The 14,466-nt window shown below is 42.5% G+C and overlaps 1 protein-coding gene across 1 annotated transcript in view; it reads left to right on the top strand.

The window, feature by feature from the left end:
• tent4b (terminal nucleotidyltransferase 4B) overlaps positions 1–14,466 on the top strand; it is a 58,484-nt gene that overhangs the window by 19,624 nt on the left and 24,394 nt on the right. Inside the window, exon 2 of the mRNA XM_079497892.1 lies at positions 13,433–13,556. Within this exon, the coding sequence (XP_079354018.1) occupies positions 13,433–13,556 (124 nt within the window). The remainder of the gene's footprint in view (positions 1–13,432; positions 13,557–14,466) is intronic.

Raw genomic sequence — 14,466 nt, 5'->3', positions numbered from 1 at the left:
GAACATTGGTCAAGCTCCCTAAATGACATTTTAACCAGCAGGCTGTAATTGTCTCCACCAGGCCAAAAACATGGGGAGAGAGTATGTTTTGCACTCCGTCCGTGTGTGTGTGTGTGTGTGTGTGTGTGTGCGTCCGTCCGTCCTTCCTTCCTTCCGTCCGTCTGTTACCAGCTAATCTCCGGCACCGTTGGCCCGATCCATGCCAAACTTTGCGCACACACTCTCTGGATGCCAACGACGAACCTCTGCCCCAAATATTCCTCAACGGCCTGTTATAGCGCCACCATGAGGCCGATTTAGGCAAAACACATTTCTGTAGATTACTCATACACATTTTATCCATACATCACACAATTTGGTATACACTATCTCCATAGTCATGTGATCAACACGGATCTGCACCATTTCCCATCTTCCTTCCTGATTGGCTAAGATTCGCTTCCAAAGCTCACATGATTGGTCCGTTTCGAACAAAATGCCACAAATCACAGTGTGCAATTTCCGTGAAATTATACACACACATTTCCACTAGGCCGAGGACGACATGCCACTATTTATTTCCCAAATCAGCCTCACGGTGGCGCTATAACAGGCCAATTCCTGTTTTTACCTATAACTGCATCGATCTGTGTACAACTTTGTATGCGCACTCCCTAGAGGCCATGGAAAAACATTTTCCCTGCATCCCTCCACATCTGCCGGTTATAGCGCCACCATGAGGCCGATTTCTGCAAAACACATTGTTTATATTAGTCGCACAGATTTCATCCAAATCTCATGCAAATCGGTATACATGATCTCTGTAGTCATGTGATCAAGACGAGTCTGTTTGATTTCTCAGATTCTACCCTGATTGGCTAAGATTGCCTTCCAAAGTCTTCAGGAGTGGCCCGTTTTGTACAAAATGCTGCACATGTCCTGCTCATCCAGAATTCTATCCTCAGAGATGCTATGAGTGATCTGGCTCTGCATTTCCTCAACAAAATGAAGAAAATTGTTGCAAAAAACAAACATGTTTATATCACTCCTAAACATTTTGCCAAACATCACACACACTCCTATCCTCCTGGTGGAGACCTGTGCCCAGAAGGGCACTTTTTCTAGTTTGCAGCTCCTTCTGTGTGGAGATGTGTCTGTTCATTAAACACCTTTGTTTTGTGCGTGCGGGCAGTGACGAGAGGTGAGCTATCAGAATGGGTGTAATACACAAACTGCTAGCCTCGATAATTCACCTGCCATATGGGAGTTTATGATAATCCAATAAATTACCATAATTTACTTTTAGACAGACAAATATCATATGGTAAACATGAATACAAATGTCCAGGACTCCAGGTGTGCAGGGCTGTCAATCATGAAACTTTACTTGACTGTTGATTGTCATACTGGTACAAATAATTGCAATTAACAATTTATTTTTGTTTGGACATTTCTGTTTGCCTTTTAGGCTTTGTAAACACATTTCACAGGGCAAATATGCCAAATAAGAAAATAACAGAAATAGCTAATCTACAGATCTGATATATCCACTATTCTGTGAAAATGTACATATGAACTTTTTCAAATATTGACTGAGTATTTAATAGGCAAAGGGCAGCATGTTATTTAATAGGCATTGTGTTATTCAATTTGAATATGGATTTGGCACAGCACTAATACACAGTGTACTGCAATTTATTTAGAAGTGACATTAGTCAACCTAAGTAGTTACTTGGTGCAGAGGTTATGTTTAGTCTATTCTAGTTTCAATGGCTTGTCAACTAGCTACAGTAGCTTACCCATGGCTAAAGTACCTTATCATCCTTGGTAATTATTGGTAATTATCCTGTCTGTAATGATGGCATATATTGTTAGCCCATGTATGTACTTGGACATCTTTATTGATAACAAACCATGTAAAATACATACATTGTCACACCATTTAGCTTGAGTCCCAAAAGACAAATTTGGTGTCTTCCTAAGGCCAAAAATGTAAATTTTGAAATGTATTTAAAAAAGAGGATATTTATTCGCGAGACACAACCCATGAAAAATGGTTCTTGACCCACTGAAGCACTGTCTTAGGGCACGGAACGGACGTTCTTCTTGGTGGCCAGTCCGTTCACAGTTGTTAATAGTTTTTGATTTAGAACTTTCACACATTCACACGCTGCCCAGTGGTAGCTTGGAAACCAGACAAATCTGACACAGGAAAAAATAAATAAAATCCCCTACGCAGTGATATTAGTCTGGCCATGCCAGGCTAGCCCAGCGAAGGCAGCCTCTTTAAGTCCCAAAAGACAAATTTGGTGTCTTCCTAAGGCCAAAAATGTAAATTTTGAAATTTATTTAAAAAAGAGGATATTTATTCGCGAGACACAACCCATGAAAAATGGTTCTTGACCCACTGAAGCACTGTCTTAGGGCACGGAACGGACGTTCTTCTTGGTGGCCAGTCCGTTCACAGTTGTTAATAGTTTTTGATTTAGAACTTTCACACATTCACACGCTGCCCAGCGGTAGCTTGGAAACCAGACAAATCTGACACAGGAAAAAATAAATAAAATCCCCTACGCAGTGATATTAGTCTGGCCATGCCAGGCTAGCCCAGCGAAGGCAGCCTCTTTAAGGCACCAACCTTGGCGGCTGTAGCCGAGCGGGTGAAGCTAGAGACGGAGAGGCCTTCTGGGAACTGGAAGGTCACAGGATCTCCCCTCAGGGTAATGTTTTAAAGTGTCCCTGAGCAAGACACTTAACCCGCAATACCTCCCTCCCTCCCTGCCTCCCTCCCTCCCGTGCACTTCTCCTGACTATCTTAGCAGCCTGAAACTGAAATTACCCCGTGGGAGCAATGGCGGTGTACCGTTTTGTTTCTGGTCCGGAGCTGTTAAGGGGTTCAGTCTTTCGCAACACACTGATCCTAGGTCCTACCTAGGAGGACATCCCACTGTAGCCTGGCTAATAAGCCAGACTCAAATCACACTGTCGTGTGGTATTTGAGTCTGGAGATGCTGTGTATGGATCTTGTTTCCCGGGGGGGCGGGTTCAAACATTTTCTCTTTGACGCAATTGGTCAGAGCTACTGTCAGTCAAAGGTCTCAAGCATTGAACGTCACTGTACCAAAGCCCGCCCATATTGCATACCGTGTCCCGATTGGCCACACCAGTTCTCTGGTGTAGGAAATGGGCGTACAATTGAGCCTCTCCAGACCGTAATCCGCCGGCAGGCACATTTTTTTTTGGTACGTTTTTTAGCGGCCTAGGCTTAGCTTAGACATGTATTAGCTGTTATTTGAATGTCTACTCTATATATAAAACGTCAATAATAAAAATAATAATGTGGGGACCCCCAGGTTGAGAACCTAGGAGGAGCTGGTGATTGAACCAGGAACTTTCCAGCCGTAAATTGTAAATGGTGCATTTATATAATGCCTTTATCCAAGGCACTTTACATAGATTGTGCATTACATTCACCCATTCACACACACATTCATACACCGATGGCGGCGGAAACCATGCAAGGCACCAACCAGCACATCAGGAGCAATTGGGGCATACATGGGCAACTGGCGGCCCCGGGGCCACATGTGGCCCCCACCTTCACTTAATGTGGCCCTTAAATTGATATCGGAATACTGATATATATCATTGATTTCAGCGGCTATAATTCCAAACATGCAAATATGGCCCACTTTAATTAGGCCTACTTCAGTCTAAATTAGTAGCGTAATGAGTAGTATTAAAATGTTGTCTTATTTTTTTTTGATTTAGTTCATACGGTTAACATGGAGTGAGTGTGGAACTATAGTGGCCCTCTGGAGTGAGTGTGGAACTATAGTGGCCCTCTGGAGTGAGTGTGGAACTATAGAGCGTCGCAGTCCCGCCTCCTACCCTGGACCAGGAAATGAAACCCAATGCATTTTCCTCATAGACATTTCTTAAAGTATTTATTTAAAGACGGTTACGCTGCGGACAAAGCCAACTCGAGTCGTGACAACTCATGACAACACAAACAATATTTTGGACCAAACAAATAATTAGAAAGAAGAAAAAAACGGCAGGTTACAACACTTTTTTTGTTGTTTTTCTTCTTTGTAATTATTTGTTTGGTCCAAAATATTGTTTGTGTTGTCATGAGTTGTCACGACTCGAGTTGGCTTTGTCCGCGGCGTAACCGTCTTTAAATAAATACTTTAAGAAATGTCTATGAGGAAAATGCATTGGGTTTCATTTCCTGGTCCAGGGTAGGAGGCGGGACTGCGACGCTCTATAGTGGCCCTCTGGAGTGAGTGTGGAACTATAGTGGCCCGCTGCATCGTCAAAGTTGCCCACCCCTGAATTAGGGGTTCAGTGTCTTGCTCAAGGACACTTCGACACTAACTCTGGGGGAGCCCGGGTTCGAACTGGCAACCTTGCGGTTACCATCCAGCCACTCTACCCCTGAGCTACCGCCGCCACCGCTGTCTCTACCTCCTGCCACCCCGTAAACGTTCTAAAAGTTAAACACAAACACGGCAAAGTGCCTTGCTCAAGGGTGCATTGCACTGTAGGTGGAGGTGGTTGTACTGTGCGTTTACTTTTCCCAGACTCCGCCCGGGGATCGAATCTCCTGTGACCTTTTTACGCCTAATTTATGCTTTGTCGCCAATCGCCATACATAAGCATAAATTAAACATAAAGCATTAATTAGGCATTGCCCTCCTCCTGGGTTGGGTTTCAGTGAACTGCGAAAGCATAGAGGTGAAACCTGCATGGTCACCTTTACGTGTTGGGCAAACACACGCATGCACGCTCACACACACACACACACACACACACACACACACACACACTGTAAAGGCTTTTTGGGATGACGAAGTCTACTCTATAGATCATCTATCAATGTTTTCGGAGGAATCGTTCAAAAGGGTCAACATGCAAGAACAAATGTTAAATAAAAATACTACATTTAAGTGGATTATATGGGCCAACAACATTTCAATATCATGTGTCCCTAGTTTTAGAATAAAGAGGCATTGCTTTTTCAAATTCAGTGCTTACATGACACATGTTTTCCAGAATGGACTAAATTAGATTTTTTTTTAATGCAGATACAGAAAAGAAAATAGCAGTTGCCAGTTTCTTCTCCCTCCACTGTCTGTCTGCCAAAGGGACGGGAAGGAGCATCGCTGCAAGCCTGCTATTGTCCTGATTATATGTTTTACACAGCTGTTTGTGTGCATATATTGTGTGTGTGTGTGTGTGTGTGTGTGTGTGTGTGTGTGTGTGTGTGTGTGTGTGTGTGTGTGTGTGTGTGTGTGTGTGTGTGTGTGTGTGTGTGTGTGTGTGTGTGTGTGTGTGTGTGTGTGTGTGTGTGTGTGTGTGTGTGTGTGTGTGTGGGGGTGGGTGTGTGTGGGGGTGGGTGGGTGGGTGGGTAGACCTGCTTAGATGGAAGGGTCAGTGCATGTGGGCAGAATGACCTGCTAATGTTGACTCTCCATCAGAACATCATCATGATGTTTTACACATTACAGCTGTCATGTCGGAGCACTAGGGCACCCATTTGGAAACCCCTATAGGAATCGTTATAGGGAACCGTTAAGGAATCTGAATCGTTACAATCCTAAAGGATCCCAATCTATGCATTTGGGGGGTCTTGCTCTGCTGTCACAATTATTATAATTGCAATTATTTGAGATAGCGCTAGATGGATTTTCTTTTGTAAAAATGTAATTACATTTTTATTTTATTTTTAAAGTATACAATTATTATTTGTCATATCTGTCCTGTGCAATCTTGTTTACAAAGCCCTAATTGAAGGCAATCACGTGATCGGATATCGGGTCGATATAAACCAAAAAACGTGATCGGGATCGGACTACTAATGACAGATCAAACGCTCGGATCCAAGCACACCATGCCAATATATAAATAAATAAAAATAGTCCTTGAAATTAAAATGATCTGAATCACTGCTAGATCCATAAAAACACACAACTGTAAATATTCAGAATTACCTATGCTATTGAGAAATGTATAACACAAAAAACCTGATCAATGAGTGAGAAGTAAAAAAAGAAATGGGTCAGTAATTCTCATAACCTACAGTTGTGGAACTTTGTTGACTATTATTCTGGGGTGGTTATGTTCTATGTTTTGAGTAATATCACTTGATCAATCCTGATTTTAACATTCCAGACTAGAAAATCAGTAATAAAAAGTAAAGAAAGTGTGCTACCTGCCAGATATCAGACAGCATAGAGATACTTAAATATGTGCTGGATCGGATTGGTATAGGATCTGTATCAAATCGGTTTTGATGATGGTTGATCGGTATCGGATCGAGAGTGGAAAAAGTGTGATCGAGGCATCCCTAATTTACTGAGCACGAAACCGACACTCAACTCGGTATAGAGGCTTTTAATTTGGGTTGTTTTGGGACGTGTGTGTGTGTCCCGAGTTCCATTTGCACATGAATGTTTTTGTAACTTGTTTTCCTTTTTACTCCTCCTCCTGACCTGCATGTCAGCAGTTCTTTTGAGAGCCACGACTTTGACCACTCGTGTTCCTCTCTGTGATCTGTCCGTCTGTTCTGTTCAGTGTAGAGACAGAGAGGAAGCCACAGTGTCTCAATTAGCTGGAAGTTGCTCTAAAGTGTAGTTATTATTTGGGACCCTCATCTGAAATTATAATTTGTGCCAGGGACTCCCGTACCAGTTGGAATATTTCAAAAATATTCCAAGATGTTTTCACAGATTGGGTGCTTGTATAGGTCTGAAGTGCTCATGTGCCTAGTCGCTTCTTTTGGATTCGTTTTTCATAGACCTAGTTGCTTATTTCTCTCGCAAAACCCGGCAACATGTCTTGCTGACAGCTTGTGAATATAGCACGCAGACACAAGTATACAAGGTTGAGTTTGAGTGAGGCGAGTTATTTTTCCTTTTCAACCGGAGGCCTTGTTTGGGAAGCATGATGATTGGGGCCAGTAGAGCTCTGACACCAGCAGAGAGCTGGTTACAGAACTATTCATGGGGCTAGAAGTCTGCTGCAGATGCAGCATGCTCTCTCTTTAGTAATCTGTGTTTACCAAGGGAAGGTTGACCAACCTGAGCACCGCCTACTTAAGTTCACAGTTCTGTCACACAAATGCATTAATGTGAAGCATTAGGCAGGTTTACAGGCCATTGTTTCTCAAAACGTTTTTTTGTGCCAAGGGCCCCCACATTAATATGTAATTTGACCACGCACCATTTTATTGTGTTTACTTTTTGGCGTTGAACATGTCGTCTAAATGGGTTAAATGAAAACACTGCCATAGCTGCGGCATGTTAATGTTTTGAGACTGCAGATCGGCTATTTCCACTATTTTATGAACTTGTTTGAAAATGTATCGACATGTTTCAACATAAACGGTTACAACGGCAAAATAACTGATTATCTCACATAATTGTGATGAGGCAATTATGTAATAATTGTGAGCAGCCTATGGTCTACTTTTGGCCACTGTCTGGGAGATATAGACTTGTACAACTCTCCTATGGCTTGCCAGGAGGAGCTGCCCAGTACAAATAAAGTGAGGATGTAGTGCGCTAGTATGACTTTTTTACTGTATATAAGACTAAAGTGGGTAATGTCTGTTCTGTAATAACAATCAAAATCTATAAAGTAATTAGTAACTAAAGTTTTCAAACTAAGGTTGGCAGAGGAAGTGTAGCACCCAGGATTACATTAGATAATTGGCACTGGGTGAAAAAACTGGGTTGCAAAATCGTAGGATAAAAATTATTAAAAATAAATACAAATAAATTCAAATAATTGCAGTGCAGTAAAAGTACAATATGTGTAATAAATACCTTTCTAAATTGTACTTAAAGGAAAATTCCATGCTAGAAGGCTTTCTTACCTTTCTTTGTAGTCGTTATGTCATGTGTGTATGAATGGGTGAATGTAATGCACAATCTATGTAAAGCGCCTTGGATAAAGGCGCTATATAAATGCACCATTTACCACCAAAGAGGTCCAGGTGTTTTTTTATGCAAAAACTCCTTATTGGCTATTTCCCCTACCATAAGCCCTCAATGAATTGCATGGAATTGAATGGGGCTATGGGGTGTTGTGCTAATTCGCTTATTTCCATCGAAATAAGTAGTAAATTGTGCCGTTTGGGATATTATTTACATTATGAAGAGGATATATACAAAAAATATATAATTTTGAGCGATGGAAATAAGCGAATTAGCACAACACCCCATAGCCCCATTCAATTCCCATTCAATGCAATTAATTTAGGGCTTATGGTAGGGGAAATAGCCAATAAGGAGCTTTTGCACAAAATAACACCTGGACCTCTCGTGGGGACGTAACGACTACAAAGAAAGGTAAGAAAGCCTTCTAGTATGGAATTCTCCTTAAGTACAGTACTTAACAATTTGGGTGCCGGGGAATCTTTTCAGAATGAAGGAACTAGAGTGCCAAACAGATTAGGGAGATTTCACTCTGAAAAGCCCGCCTTCAAGGAAGGAAACAGAGGAAGTGAACAGCTGCACGCTTGCACAAAACATGGCGTTGCCTAGCAATGGCCCTGTCAAAAAATGTATTACAGCTATCCGGTTATATATAATTAAAAAGGACCTACAGACGTCTCCACACGTCCTTAGCACCCTGTGTTTTTTATTGAAAGGAGGTGTGGACACTTCTTTAGAACAAAAGTTGTTAATTGTACTTTACTTGCACTGCACATTACACCACATTACACCACATTTGTACACATTATGTCTTATCTAGAGCAGTGGTTCCCAAACTTTTTCATGTCAAGGACCCCCAAAATGATACTCATTAGCCTGCGGAACACACATTTGAATATATATGCCAAGGACCCCCATAAGAGAAGATTATTACGGCTCTAGGGCCCCGGGTTTGACCTGAATTAGTCTCCGGCCCCCTATTTAATGGCATTTCTATCTCTGGGACCCCAATACATATTGCAATTTAACTCTTGAGAGTGTACAAATGGAACCAAATGGACCCGTCAGGGTCTCAGAGAGTGTACAAATGGAACTCGGAGAGTGTACAAATGGAACCAAATGGACCCTGACGAGTCCTGACAGGTCCATTTGGTTCCATTTGTACACTCTGAGTTACAAACTAAATGATAGTTTGGTTCCTAACTATCATTTAGCTGGGGACCCCCTGGAACTCCCTCAAGGACCCCTAGGGGAACCATTGGAGTGTGGAACTGGTGACAGCAGGCACTCAAGCAGGTCACATGATGTGGTGACTGATGAGCGGGCGGTGCTGGGGGAAGTCCAGCATGACCCAGTGACGGTGTTAGACTGCAGCTGTGTGATGTAACGGGGCCTGGCTTGTTTTTGTGGCTGTGTGTGACGTGATGGCACTTCTGGCACTGGTTCCCCCCTGGCTGTGTGTAGGTGTGGCATCAGCATCACGCCGGCTGCTTTGGTTCTGCTGGTGAATGAAGGTGCACCAGAGCGTCACTGCACCTATTCTCTGCATGTTGTTCCCTCCCTCCCTCATCATTTTGTAATGATGGTATGATGTAATAATCGCCTCGTTGCTATTTGGCATGTAACGATGTATCGTTGCTGTCTGGGCAGAAACCTCTTATTCTTTGTCTGTAAATGAATGCCCTACTTGGTCATACTACAGCATCACACACAAGTAACAGATTTACAAGCTCGAAATGTGGCACGAACCAACATGTTTTGAGCTTGTAGATCTGCTACTTTTGCCATTTTTGAATTTGAATCCTGAAAATCAACTCTGAGGCTAGACTGGAACCCACCTATGCTTTCTATGGCATAGGCAGCTCCCGATAGGATCCGCCGGGAGAAACTAGACACAGCTGCGCGACATGAGACTAATTCATTAGAGCGACAGAGAGAGAGAGAGAGAGGAGTGTGTTTGTGCGTGTGTGCGTCAATCACATATTCGCCACCACAATGCATGCGATCTGCGACACGAGATGGAGAGACAGAGACATACTACTGCCTGCTGCAACAGAGACACATACTGTACCGCAACTTTATACTGTGTGTGTGTGTGTGTCTCCTGAGTATTTATTTAATTGTTACACCACTCCGTGCAGAATACCATGGGCTCTTTCGCTCTGCACGTGTGCGTGCGCAACAGTTACAAACTACTGTTCCCCTGTGTGCCTCCATTCAACAATCAACAGTCGCTGCCTGTATTCAATGCAACGCATATGCGGTGTATACATAATATACAAGTGCTTCTAAAACGGCCCAATATGTTTGGGCCGGTTATATATATATATCATCTCTGCAGTTCATGGTGTTCAATTACTCCACACAGACCAATGTGTACACTTGCGGCCGCACCAACTCACAACCCCTGTCACACCAAAGTCTCGACGACATCCAGATATCAAACGACTCCATTATATAACTACACTGTTACAAACATACACATATAATGGACATTCATATGGCTTTCATATAATCTTTATATCCATCTTTTTTTCCCCCTCAAACATGTCAGTAAAATTCAATTTAATGAATTGCATTTTTAATGAATTGCATTTTTATAGTGCTTTTCAAAGTGCTCAAAGCTCTTTACAATGGTTCATTCATTCATACATTGGGAGGTGAAGCAGCGAACAGTCGACGGCAGCGTCCTCACTTCCCCCATTCACACACACACCAATGGTGGCAAGCTCACACCGACCAACTCATTGGAGACAATGTATGGTTCAGTCAGTGTCTTGCCCAAGGACACTTCGTCATGTGGACAGGAGGAGCCGGGATTCAAACCGCCGACCCAGGGATCACTGGACAACCTGCTCTACCTCCTGAGCCACAGCCGACCTTTTCTTTTACATGTATTTCTTTTTGCTTCTATATTTCATATATGTACATTTCCTTTACAAATGAAGGTCATGGTCCTAAATACATATAACCTACCCCCCCCCCCCTCCCCCTTACAGTACATTGAAGATGCAATATTTCTACACATCTTCCTAAGCACAGAAACATGCAATCAGGTCTCTTTGCCCAGGTTTGCCAGATTTCTGTACTGAGACAAAAACAAGCAATCAAGTCTATGCATTTCTTTCTCTTTTTTTTCTCCTTCTCCAGGCCACCGGTTTCCGCATTACATTTTTTTATTTTATTTATTTTGCGCTAGAGTGAGACCGGCCACAGTCCGCAGCTTCTAGTATACTTCACATGGGAGTGTATTGAAATGGTGAAACGTATTCATTAATGTTAAAGGTGTTATGGGAAGAATTTGCCTGCCCTGGCATCCATCCATCTGCCCTGCCTGCATGCGGAGACTGGGAGTATGGGGGGGGGGGGAGAGTTGAAAGGGACCACGATGGTTGGAAAAATGCTCCTGCTGGCTTTTTCTTGAATCTAAGGGCGGTTGTGTCGAGGCTACTAGGCAAACGGCTGCTTGTGTTTGTAGTCACAGACACATGGAGTGGCCTTTTTGCTTTCAGTCTGACTCTGAAATATAGTTATAAGCATTTACACAGTCCTCTTGCTGTTAATTGAAGCAGCTGTGTAGTGTATGCATGTTTTCTCCTCTGTAGTCTATAGGGCTCGGGGCTGCCCCTGTGCCCTGTGACAATAATTTTGAATAAAGATTTGAAGTCGTTTTGGATTCCTTTTAGAGAGGAATAAATTCCACCAACCAGAAGATGGGAACTCTCTGCCCCGCAGTAGGAGGCTAGGCAACGTTTAGTGGGGCGGGCCCGTGTCACTTTCCCCTCCTGACATTAGACTACATAACCACTCATAACTGAATCCATCCTATATCATTATCACCGCTAGAGTCTTACTTTCCTGTCAAAGGTCACAGCATGTGTTTAGGCCTGATCTGTATACTTAGCTGCATGTAGGTGTCACACGTTGTAAAGATCTCAAAGTGGTGTCTTGCGGACCCCCAGGGGTCCTTGAGGGCGTTCCAGGGGGTCCCCAGCTAAATGATTGATTGTTAGGACGTAATATATTAGGAACGAACCACGTTCACCCTTATGGTAACTCTGAGAGTGTACACCCCATGTGAAATCAGAATAACAGAATTACTCTGAACAAAACATTTCCAGTTGGGGTCTGCGCCCAAATAGGCGTCCTTGACATGAAAAACGTTGAGAACCACTGCACTACACCATCAACACGGACGAGTCCTGTTTGATAGACGCTAGAGATCTCAAATTCTGCCCGAACCCGGCCCGGCCCGGCCCGACCTGACATTTTAGGGCTGCGTTGTTCAGTCGAAAGTCACACAACCACAAACGGCTCACATACCTGTACACTACCTCTGTTGCACTGTAATAAAGACACAACCCATCCATATGAACAACGCTATGTGGATGAGAACAGGTTTATCTCATTCTGCTCTCATCTCATTAGAGTAGAAGCCTTGTCATATACGCCCTTTGGGCTTCTTGCCTCCTCCTTGCACTTTGTACACATATTTGGTAATGTTTTTATAAAAAACATTTGCTAAATAAAATAAAGAGTACTGTGCCAGCAGTTTGCCTCCGGCTCTTACTGTGTGAGCTCACAAGGCATTCTCCATTTTTCACAACACACCCTGGATAATGAAGGCAATTGAACTTCTATGCAAGTCTTTGCTGGTTGTGTGTTTGTGTGTGTATTGTGTCGCCATACTATGATCCTTACATATGCCATCCAAACTGCTTTGAATCAATTGTCGATCAATTTTCTCTTTTTTGGTTTTTTTTGTTGTTACTTGCTGTGCATCAGTTGACAGGAGGGCGCAACTGTGCATTGACTGCTGCATCCATCACGTTTAGAATTTGCATCAAATTTATTTTGTAAACATGTGTTTATTAAACACAGAACAGTTCCATAGGCTACAACAGTAGGATTCACTAGCCTAAGTACTCTGGTAAACGGAACAGTGCACAACAAGAGACAAGCATAGAGTTATGGAGACAAGACATGCACAGAGATACAGGTCCATCTCAATTAATTAGAATATTCAATTATAAGTATTTAAAACCTTTTTTTGTTTTAATCTTGATGATTATGGCATACAGCTCATGAAAATCAAAAAATCTCAATGAATTAGAATATTTTACGAGACCACTAAAAATGTTTTTTTAAACGAGAAATGTCGACCATCTGAAAAGTGTTTGCTTATTATGAATTCATGATAATCTCTCTAATTATTCACCCAATTCAAGGTGCTCAATTTACACACACACACACACACACACACACACACACACTTAAGCTCAAATAGCCACAATGGAAATTAGCTCTTGAGCTTGTCCTTTTGGGAGATATGTACGTTTTGTCAGAGATGTCAATCAATCAAGTTGTCAATAATATGTTTCTTCCCTGTATGTTTTCACTTACTGAAACATCCCTATTTTATCGATATAGCCCTGGAAATCAGTCGTGGCGACTGAGAACTTTAATCCACAAACTTTCCCCTCACGCTGATGTGTGTTTTTGTCGCTCAGGCTCCACGAGGAGATCACCGACTTCTACGGCTACATCTCCCCGCGGCCGGAGGAGGAGAAGATGAGGTTGGAGGTGGTGGACAGGATCAAGGGAGTCATCCACGACCTGTGGCCCAGCGCTGAGGTGAGAGGCCTCTCATAGCCCACTGTGGGAGTAACTGGAGAGGTATCGGGAGCTTGGTTTTATTGGGGGTGTTGAAGGTGGCGAGCAGTATTTTAAAGATGGAGTGCCGTGATTGTTTTCCCCCCTGAACATGATCATCGGGTACCATGATTTGATTTGTGTTGTACGAGTGTACAAAAAGTGTTAAAACGATTTAATTATTTTGTGGCCACCCACCAGTTCATTAAGTATACCTGGTTTTCACCTTAGCACCACCCAACTGAACTTACGCCTCCCTCACAGCTGTTGTGGGGGAGGGGTTAGGGTTATGATGTCACTAAAGTGGTGTATTTCTATTGAGCCTTTTGACTTCAAGAAAGCCTTTCGGAAAAACCAAAAATACACAGGGAAGACATATTTGATTATTATTATAATTAGAGTAATGTTAACTCCATAGACGCATACGAAACGGCAAAAGTAAAAACGATCACGACACTTTTATTAATAACTTTGTTTTGAACTTAATTTCACAATAGTGTCTTCAAAATAGTAGACATACAAGCTCATAATGCAAGGTGATGCATTGTGAGGGTGTAGGTTGGCTATCTTCATCTTTCTTTCTTTTTTGTACATTATTGATTATCAATATATTTAATTTAACACACACGTAACTTTGAAAGTAGTTAAGTGTGCTTGTGGGTTTAATACAATTACTGAACCAATGAAATGTAAGAGCTTGTGAAAAATACATTACACATGCTGGAATGTTGAATGTTGTCTGTGGGTTTGTATTTCCGTTTGTTCAAATTATGCCCAAATAATTATGGACACAAATCCATAGATTGGGAAACAAGATCCATACACAGCATCTCCAGACTCAAATACCACACGATTTGAGTCTGGCTTATTAGCCAGGCTAGGACAGAGAGCC

Source organism: Electrona antarctica, assembly GCF_951216825.1.
Source record: "Electrona antarctica genome assembly, chromosome: 3".
Taxonomy (NCBI): Eukaryota; Metazoa; Chordata; class Actinopteri; order Myctophiformes; family Myctophidae; genus Electrona; species Electrona antarctica.
This window is presented reverse-complemented; position numbering and strand designations above follow the sequence as displayed.